This window comes from Spinacia oleracea, chromosome 5, assembly GCF_020520425.1.
Source record: "Spinacia oleracea cultivar Varoflay chromosome 5, BTI_SOV_V1, whole genome shotgun sequence".
In the NCBI taxonomy this organism is placed as follows: domain Eukaryota; kingdom Viridiplantae; phylum Streptophyta; class Magnoliopsida; order Caryophyllales; family Amaranthaceae; genus Spinacia; species Spinacia oleracea.
This window is the reverse complement of record NC_079491.1, coordinates 5,254,514-5,264,509: the sequence shown is the minus strand read 5'-3', so window position 1 is coordinate 5,264,509 and position 9,996 is coordinate 5,254,514. Positions and strand designations below refer to the sequence as shown.

Genomic DNA, 9,996 nt, shown 5'->3' with positions numbered 1-9,996 from the left:
GAAGTCATATATATATACCAATTCATAATATTTGGTACATTCAGGTACTTTGGTTATGGGAAAGGAAGAAGGAATATGCTAGTTTTATGGAGAAGGTTACTGATGCAGTCATCAAGACTGCATTTGAGCAATATGGTACCGCGACCAAAGTTCACTTCATACCAGATTACATAGAGCAGCATTACATTGGGAAGTGTTTCCTTGTTGAGTTGGAGAATGCAAAGCAAGCAAAATCGATTCTTGAGGTGCTGTCTTCTTATCCATTCATGATGTCAGGAATGCCACAACCAGTGAGGGGTCGTCCTGCACAGCCGGAAATGTTTGACAATCGCCCGCCTAAGCCTGATCAGAAGATACTCCGTACAAGTGTATTGGGTGGACCGGAAAGGTCCTGAATTTGAGGTGGCTCGGAAGCTGAAGAACCTGGTAACGACTAAAGAAGCATGCCGCAGAGCAGTCTTTCCTACAAAAGGTTTGTATTGAAGATATTGCTACTGTTATCAAAAAGAAGAAAGGGATTTGCAGTCAAGTGCCGATTCAGCTTATTGATGCCAAAGAGTTACTTATTTTACTCTCCTGGGTTTCGTGCTCTCATGGAGTCTGTTATAACAAACTTCTAAATAATTCTTCATTGAACAATAATAAAATCTCTGCTATCATTTCTCTGAATATAATCTCCAGAAAACAACATGGCATCGGTCTATGATGCGCTTCTTAGCTCAATTTTTCGCTTGAATTTACGGATTTTGCTGGTATTCTACAAGATTATCTCTGAAATCTGCAACAAAAACACAACAATTCACTTTGAATCAGGTGTATTCTGAACTATTCTGACAACTTTTCACTGAAAATTGAGTGGATTATTTTAGGGAACGATTTGTGTTGTTGCGATCATCTTATTCAGAGAAATCTCCTAGTTGAAATCAGTGGAGTTTTGTTGTTGTGATCATTAATTGAGAATTTGAGATCATGATAATCTGAATCAGATGATATTTGAGTTTTTCTTTTAGATGGTTATACAATTTATGATGAAACTGTCAGAACAGTTTGCTACAATCAGAGGCAACATGTTAATGATGCAGTCGTTGCCTAAAGTCACTGAAGCTTACAGAATGTTTGCTCAAGAAGAAAAATGCAAGGAGATTTCTCAAATGACATCAAACACGAAATTGATGGCATTCTTGGCAAACAGGAAGAAGTTCAATAATACGGGAATGAGTATGGATTGCAGAGGTCAGAAAACAGGTGGTTATCAGAAGCAGAACAATTATAGTAATTTCAAGCACTTTGTTCGCGAGAAGAAAGTTTCTAAACCTGGTTCCAAGTACTACTGCACTCACTATGAGATTCCAGGGCATAGCGTTGACAGATGCTTCAAGATTTACGACTATATCCACCTAACTTCAAGGGCTTTAAGGAGACAAAGGTTGCAGCAGTCAGCTATAATGATTCAATGGACATGGAGGTTGATGATGATCCTACAAAACCAATCACAGTAGAGCAGTACAATAAACTCATGAGTCTTCTTAATGCTCAAAAGATGACTGAAAATGCAGGAGAGACCTCGAAGAGTCGTGCAATGATGGCAGGTAATTTCTGCCTACTTTCATCTCACAACTCTAAATGGTTACTGGATAGTGGTGCCACTGACCATATTTGCTCTGAATTGATTCATTTCTTTAACTATAAACCTGCTGTATGTGCTGATAATTACATCACTATTCCTGATGGGAGTAGAATAACAGTAAAACACACAGGGACGGTTAAACTGAATGATGGCATTGTACTACACAATGTGCTGCATGTTCTTGACTTTAAATTTAATTTGATCTCTGTTCATAAGCTCTGCAAACATTTGAAGTGTGAATTGCATTTCACTCATGATAAATGTTTTGTTCATACACAGAGAGGGCAGTCGATTCCTCTTGGTAGTTTGAGAGCAGGTCTATACAATGTGCAAGAGAAGAAGGAGAATAATGAAGTCAGACCTACACATTTGTGTAATAATAAACTGTGTCTAGCCGTTGTAGAGGATGCAAAATTATGGCATTTGAGGATGGGCCATTTACCTTTTAGTCAATTAAAACTTGTGAATCCTAGTTGTGAAATAAAGTCTTGTCTAGAAAACACCAATAGTCAAGTATGTCCTAAGGCAAAGCAGACTAGGTTACCCTTTCCTCGTAGCAGTATTAAGACAGAAAAACCTTTTGATCTTGTTCATATTGACATTCTGTCAAGACCCCTTCAGGTTGTAATCGGTTTCTCACCATAGTTGATGATTAGTCAAGGTTCACTTGGGTGCATTTGTTGAGAAATAAAACTGAAGTTGTTGCTATTATGACTGACTTTATCTCTTTGATTTCTACTCAATTTAATTCGAAAATTAAGTTCATAAGGTCAGATAATGCTCAAGAACTGTGTGAGGGGGATATGAAGATTTTATTGAAGAAACATGTGATATTTCATCAAACTAGTTGTAGTGATACTCCTTAACAAAATGGTGTTGTGGAGAGGAAGCACAGACATATTTTGGAGACTGTTAGGGCACTTTATGTTCAATCGAGAGTTCCTGACAGATTTTTGGGTGATTGTGTTCTCTGTGCTGCATATTTGGTTAATAGAATGCCTTTGAAAGTGATAACTAACGAGTTACCTTATCACGTGTTTGTGTTATGCCTTGACATCAAAGATTAACAGAAGTAAAATGGATGATAGAGGCGCACCTTGGTTCTGTTGGGAAACTCAGTCAGTCAGAAAGGCTACAAGTTACTTGATCTTACGACTCACAAGATCAAAGGAATGTCAAGTTTCATGAGAAACATTTTCCTTATCATCTTGCTCATAAGAAACACAACCTAAATTCAGTTTTTTCAACTGCAATTTATCTCCCTGCATCAACTGCACCTATTTAACATGAGATACCAGACTTTTCTACCTCAAATACCATCTTCCCATCTCATGATAACCCACCTGAACCTCTCTTTGAAATGACACTCAGATTCCACACATTATGATTTTACGTCCGAAACCGATTCTGATGAAATTGTTCTCCCTGATTTTTCTATTTCTTCTGTTCCCTAGTCTCTCAGACAACCATAACCCTCAACCTATTCCTACTAGAACATCAACAAGACCACACAAGCCTCCTTTTCTTACCTTAAAGATTACAACTGCCACACTGCAGTCACTTCTGACCAGTTTACACATCATTGGTGTAACCTGCTTTCTTTTGCCAATTTTCCTGACTCGCATAAATGTTTCATAGCCCACACTTGTGATATTCATGGACCACTTAATTACACTCAAGCATCTCAAGATCCTCTTTGGATTGAAGCAATGAACAAGGAAATCGATGCCCTCAGACAGAATGAAACTTGGGAACTTGTTGACTTGCCAAAAGGAAAGAAAGCAATAGGGTGTAAGTGGGTGTTCAAAGTAAAGTTGAAAGCAAATGGTGAACTTGTGAGGTGCAAGGCTAGATTGGTAGCCAAGGGTTACAATCAGAAATATGGAGTTGACTATGAAGAGACTTTTAGCCCCGTTGTAAAGATGAACACAGTGAGACGTTTACTTGTCATTGCCGCAAGTAAGAAATGGCCCTTATTTCAGCTTGATGTGAATAATGCTTTTTTTACATGGGGAAATGAAAGAGGAAGTTTACATGAAGATACCAGAAAGTATTCCTAACCCGGAGAATAAGGTTTGCAGGTTGAAGAAATCCATATATGGACTCAAACAAGCTTCAACACAATGGTTTGAGAAGCTTGTCAAGTCACTAACTGACATGAATTTTGAGCAGTCCAAGAATGATTACATATTTTTCATTAAAGGAAACAATGGTTTGATTTGCATTGCTGCAGTCTATGTGGATGACATTATCTTGACTAGAACAGACATGCAGGCTATGGATGAATTGAAGATCAATCTGCATCAGTTGTTCGGTATAAAAGATCTGGGAAATTTGAGTTATTTTTTGGGGATTGAAGTGGGATACGCTGCTGATGGTATTATTTTGAGCCAAAAGAAGTTTACCAGAGAATTGATTCATGTTGCTTTCAATTTCAATCATAACCAGGTTCTCACTTTGTTTGTTATGCTCATATATTGGTGTGATGTCATTTGCTGTGACAGAAGCAGCTAGAGGAAGAGATGCTCTCTCAATTCTCAAAGAAGCAAGCTGAGGTCCTAAAAGGGGCATTATCAGAAGTACGAGATGATGGATTCCATATTAGTTGATGGCACCTCAAACCGTCTATCTAGACACTACGGAGTAAACCTCGCTGGTGACTGAGGGACCTGAATTTTCTGTAGTAAACTAGCACATCAGTAGAATGTAAATTGTAAGGTTTCATAACCGACTCTGTTTCTCATAGTAAGGAACTTTCAAGCTTATAGATTAAGAGGTAGCTTAATTGTGCAAGTGTATCAAATACAGATTTTGATCCTGCCTACTCGAGTGTTAGTTGCTTGTCCGAAGTTATCCGGAAACTGCAGTTGGTTCATCCATTGGCTGATTGCTGTATATAGATATTGTTTTGAACCCAATTTGGTTATGTTGCTGTTTGCAAACATCTGACTAGATTTCAGTCCAAGGAAACCATATTTCTCTGGAACTATTCTTAATGAAAATAGAGTATCCTACTGAAATTCTCGATATAATCTGTATGGTGTTCCATTGCTTCAATCTTAAGTCACATCTCTACCTACTGAAGTACTGATGTACAAGTAGTTTTTATTTTGTAGTCTCTTCTAATGTTTTCATTAAAGGTAATATGGATTAGTCAGTTCTACACAGGAATTAACAGATGAAAATTCTTGCAGTAAATTCTGAATTTAACAGATAGAAACAAGAATTTCTGAATTTAACAGTTCATCAAGAAAGTAAGTGTTTTATTCAGCTTCCAAATTCTCAATACACACAGTATGTGATAGAATTCACAATCTAACAGTATTTCTACATCCAAAATTGAATATACTCAGATCAAGTCTATTATTACAAGATCAATTTAACAACTAACATCTCCCAGATTATGGACATCAATTACACAAGATTACTCAGTCTTATCAGATTATGCACACTAAACAGCAACTACAAGATTGCAAGTAGTAAAAAGATCAATACAGGCCAAGAAACAATACCCAGAATAGTACCAACATCATCCATATACATCTCTCCTTGAGCCTTAGCAGCCGAGCTCACCTCGTTTTCTGGCCTTCTTGGATTCTGTTTCAACTCAGGTAATGGAGAGGAGAGGATTGTGTCTGGCGTATTTTCCGGCAAGGCAACAGAATTTCCCGGCGAGGCAGCATCTTCACCGAATATCTCATAATCAAGAACATTCTTGATTCCATGAACGGCAACGATGGAGCTTTGAAAGAGATCCGGGTGCCCGATTAGGACTCCGTTTATGGTGTAGTTGCTGGCAGAAGTGTTAGTTATCAGGAGGGTTTTCCCGGGGAGGAGAGTAGGGAGGCGGGCCCCACATGGAAACTGCCGGAGTTCGGCGAAAGTGAACCTCCGAGGAACGATGTGGTAAGGGAAGAGAAGTGCGTCGATGGAATTGCCGGAGGTGGCTGGAGGAGGGGCGTTTCCGGGAAGAAAAGCGCCGTCTTCTGGAACGAACAAGGTGGCGGTGAGAGGGAAAAGAGACGGGTCCGCCTGAGCAAGAAGGTTAGCCCAGTTGCTGAAGTCGCCGGCGCCGACAATTGAGTCGATAATGGAGTTGAATTGTTGTTGCTGCGGTGAATCTTGGAGGTGAGTCGGCGGTGGTTGTGGGAGGTCGGAGAGTGAAGGAAGTGGTGGTTGTGAGATGGGAGATGGGGTTGGGGCGATGTTGAAGGTGGTAAAATTGAGGTGAATGGCGGAAGTAATGGTGGCGGAAATTGTGACCAGGAGAGAGAAAAAGATTATTGCGGCGGTGGTAGTAGCCATGGAAGCAGGCGGTTTGATTTCTTGGGAGAAAATCTGGGTTTTTTAGCAGTTAGTTGTAGTGAAACAGAAAGATTATGAGGATTAATCAGTTAATCTGATATTTATACGAATATTAATTAGGAAATATTAATTAGTTAAGTTGATATTGTGCAAGTGTGTTATCCGCAGGTCTGAAATGCTTTGTGTACAAATGAGCTGAGGTCTCCCCAAATCGGCAAATCCTAATTTGTAAAGTGCAATCCAAAAAAAGTTGTACCTTTGTCAATTATAACTAAAACTTTCAGATTTGTAAATTATAACATTAAACTTTATACCTAACATTAAATTACAATCTGAGTTATTTTCCGACAAAAACATCAGAATATGATATCATTTAAAAAAATATTTCAAAAAAGCTCTAAATATAAATTCAATAATAGAAGAAGTATATAAACGTGAATTTTTAGCCATGTCATGAAACATCGACACTTGACCTTCTAACTTTTCGAAAAGTGTCGTGCATAAGTGAAATCATGTTATTTAGTTTAATGAAACATCGACACTTGACCTTCATCTGTTCTTATTTAAATGATACAATTATTTAGTCAAAATTGTCAATGCACGATTTCAAACATTAATATTTTTAATTATGGATAAAAAGATTTATAAAAAGTTGATATTTAAAAAATATTTATTGAGACGAATCTAACAAGACCGCACACGACTATATTTTTTCTTAAGTATAAATCATAGTGAAAGGAAGTCAAAGCAGCATGTGTAAATAATGCCTAAACTCCGATTGTCGTGTAAAATAAGAATGGAGGAAGTATGATGTTATGTAAGCGAAAGTCCGGAACAACGAACTATATAGTATAAGAGTTTTAGCTTGGTTATGTTTGACTTATTTTAACTTATTTCAAACAAAATAAGTTCAGATAAGTTCCAATAAGTTCAGATAAGTTCATATAATATAAGTTCAGCAAAAATAAGTTTTTTCAGATATTTCAACACACAAATAAGTTTTTTTCACACAAAATAAGTTTTTTTTTCTTCAGATAAACTAAGTTCAGATAAGTTCAAATAACATAAGTTTAGTCAAAATAAGTCGAATAGAACAAAACTTTATTTTCAATAAACTTCTATAGTTGTATATTTCAATACAAATCTTATGAATTTGTACTCCTCATTTTAAATTACAACCCGAGTTATAAATCTTATAAAAAAGTAAATTTCACAACATTGAGCTTGTGTCAAAAAGTGTTTTAAAACAATATCCATTTATGATATGAATTTACATGTTTGTAAAACGCCGTTGTTACTTTTTAGTTGTCGTGTTTCCGGACTAGTGGAGGTGGCTGGGAGCGTGTGAGGATAGAGAATGAGAGAGTTTTGTTTTTGTTAATTTTATTAATATTTTATAAATTAATTTGAAATAAAATCAATTACTAGTTATTTAGGTAGTTGCGTTAAATATGGGTTAATTAAGATAGTTAGAGGTTAATCACTAACGGTGTTAATGTACAACCGTTAGTCAATAAGAGTATAATGGCGTATTTTCACAAACTTTAGGATATTTTGTGCATTTTTATAAAACCTCAAGGGTTGGTGCATTTCTGAAAAGTTAAGGGTATTTGGTGCATTTCGTTCAACCTTGGGGGCTTTTATGAAAAAACAAAAAACTTAACAAAAAAATAGATGACAATGTGAAATAAGACGATACATTCCTCAACAAATTTAGAAAAAAATCAACATAAAAAGATGAAATTATAAGTTTCACCAGAATTGCGAGTTTGGGAAACTACCGGAACTAAACTTATACTCAAAGTAATTATGTTAAATTTAAGACAAAGAACACAAATTTATCTATAGATCCAAATCAATAATCATCAAACAATGAATATTTATTTGGTCGATAATTGAGATCAACGAAAACACGGCCAAGAAGGAGAGACAAACATGTTGGAAGAGGAGAGAGGTAGGGGAAGCGAAGGGAAAGTGTGACGACATTCCAATTAACTATTACACAGGAAAGAGAATTTTCATCTATGGAGTATGGAAAACTCTTTTATGTCTCACTTTTCCTCCAGTTGGGTTGCCCAAACAAACATAGGAAAATAAGGAAAACCACTTTCTTCAGGATGATTACCCCCTTAAACAAACAGTGCCGTAGGAGTTAGGATGTCCTGAAATGTTGTGTTTACTTAACATTTTTCTATTTAATCATCCAATTTTTCCAACGTACCTCTATCAATCAAACAATTTAAAAACTCAAATTTGTTTAACTTTACTCACACCATATTACCTCCGTTTCTTAAAGTTGTTTACGCTTTCCGTTTAAGTCTATTCCTGAAAACATAAAATTATTCAGTTTTCTCACGAATCGAGGTGGCACAAGAAATATTCTCTTGTATCAAGATTGCCTCTTGTACATTGTGTTAGTCAGTTAATGTAAGCTTTTAGTTTTAAGGGAAAATGATTACTTTGAGATAAGATAATCTTCTGGATATTTGGTCAGGGAAACTGATGAGCTGCAAAGAGCTTCATCCCTTCCAATTGCTTCAAATTGACCTTGATCTCACCCACTAATATTGAACTTGTGGAGAATGTGGAAACTGTTGAGGACATAGCTCAACAAGGTATATATTTTAGCTTAGCTTATCATATTGAAGCTCTTCGAATATTGGAGCTTCTTTCCATTTTCTTATTTATTCTCTTGCACTAAAAAACTTGAATTTCCTTGTTCCAGAGTTTGGGGATCAGAACACAATTTCTTTACACAAATGTTCGTCCAAATGGTAAGATTGCCCTTAAACTTTCAGCATTGAACTGGCTGTAGTTGATTTGGTATGTGGTAAACTGGTAATATAGCCGCTAACTTGAGATTGTATGTGGTAATTGCTTATTTTGAAGTGTTCCCAAAGAACTTTCTGCTCTAGCTACTGTTTCTCCGCTTCAGCTCCACGAAAGTGTCACTGCAATGCAGAGATTTAAAGGAACAAATGTCGGTTCTAATCTAGTATCTCAGTTCCAAAATCCAACAGTAGTTGATATGGAAACTCTTTCAGACATCTGTTTTTGTACTAAGGTAACATAATTTGTATCCATCTCTTGTAAATTGTAACTAACAGATTTCATTCCTTATGCTAATTGTTGAAGATGGTGTTTCACAGGAAAAGTTCCATGGAGTTGATGTGAGCTCACACATGATCCCAATTTTGCAGAAGATCTGGGATAAGCATGGAAACATAATTCAAGGGCATGTTCTACACAGTGACAGCTTCCTTACATGTACCTTAGAGTCTTTGGCAAAGATAATAATTATTCTTCAAAGTGACTCAGGGAAGTCATTGAATGACTCTCAAGCTAAATACCTAAATTCAACCCTACTTGACCTTCGATCGATGCATTTAAAACTAGAATGGCTAGTTCCCTTTGTAGAAAAGGCTTTGGTGCTTCACAAAGAAAAGATTACTATGGAACTTGAGATGGTGGAATCCGAGCTCGAAGCAGAGTTGTGTGAAGTGAAAAGAAGATTGGTTGAGCAAAGAAAGCTTGTTTCAGAGAGTCAATTGGTTTCAACTCCATTTGATGTGAAAGATGTGCTTAGCAAAGGCCACATTCATTTCATTCAAGGTTGCTCATCCAATATATAGTTGTTTATTTTGGTGAGCAAGTCATAGTCTAGTACAATACTTTGAGTTTCCCCTATAATTTGTGTGATTCTCATGAAACTCTTATTTGGTGGAATTGTGACTCCTGTGAGCATATCTCTGTGTCCGTACTGGGTGCACTTGGTAAAATGTCGATTCCCATGACATGCCATTGTTCATTCTATATATATACCTGTTATAAGTCTTTATAACCAAACGCCCGCCACAAACGATTAGGAACAAACCCGCAAATGCAATATAAAACAAATAGCAAAAACAATAATAAAAGACACAAGTGTTTGTGAGGAATTTAGATTTCCCCCTCAAATATTATCGTATTATTAAATTCCTGCAAGATAATACAATAAACCCTCAATTGATGATTCATCTCACCAATGTATTTTCCCTCTTATTTTCTAACTAGGCATAAATCCT

General features: G+C 36.5%; 2 protein-coding genes across 2 annotated transcripts; one reads left to right on the top strand and one right to left on the bottom strand.

The window, feature by feature from the left end:
- Positions 1 to 4,869: 4,869 nt before the first annotated feature.
- Positions 4,870 to 6,017, bottom strand: LOC110805052 (fasciclin-like arabinogalactan protein 21). Its single transcript, XM_022010655.2, has one exon. It carries the CDS (start codon positions 5,930 to 5,932, stop codon positions 5,090 to 5,092), a length of 843 nt encoding a protein of 280 aa, XP_021866347.1. The 5' UTR covers positions 5,933 to 6,017; the 3' UTR covers positions 4,870 to 5,089.
- Positions 6,018 to 7,867: 1,850 nt separating this feature from the next.
- On the top strand, positions 7,868 to 9,670 carry LOC110805051 (uncharacterized). Its single transcript, XM_056828405.1, has 4 exons — positions 7,868 to 7,886; positions 8,658 to 8,706; positions 8,822 to 8,996; positions 9,082 to 9,670. The coding sequence occupies exons 1-4, from the start codon at positions 7,868 to 7,870 to the stop codon at positions 9,562 to 9,564; spliced, it is 726 nt and encodes a 241-aa protein (XP_056684383.1). The 3' UTR covers positions 9,565 to 9,670.
- The last annotated feature ends 326 nt before the right edge of the window (positions 9,671 to 9,996 follow it).

Coding starts and splice junctions, on each gene's coding strand:
- LOC110805052 (XM_022010655.2), bottom strand. CDS start 5,932: ATGGCTACTACCACCGCCGCAATAATCTTTTTCTCTCTCCTGGTCACA.
- LOC110805051 (XM_056828405.1), top strand. Junction 8,707..8,821: donor CACAAATGTTCGTCCAAATG/GTAAGATTGCCC, acceptor CTTATTTTGAAG/TGTTCCCAAAGAACTTTCTG. Junction 8,997..9,081: donor ACATCTGTTTTTGTACTAAG/GTAACATAATTT, acceptor GGTGTTTCACAG/GAAAAGTTCCATGGAGTTGA.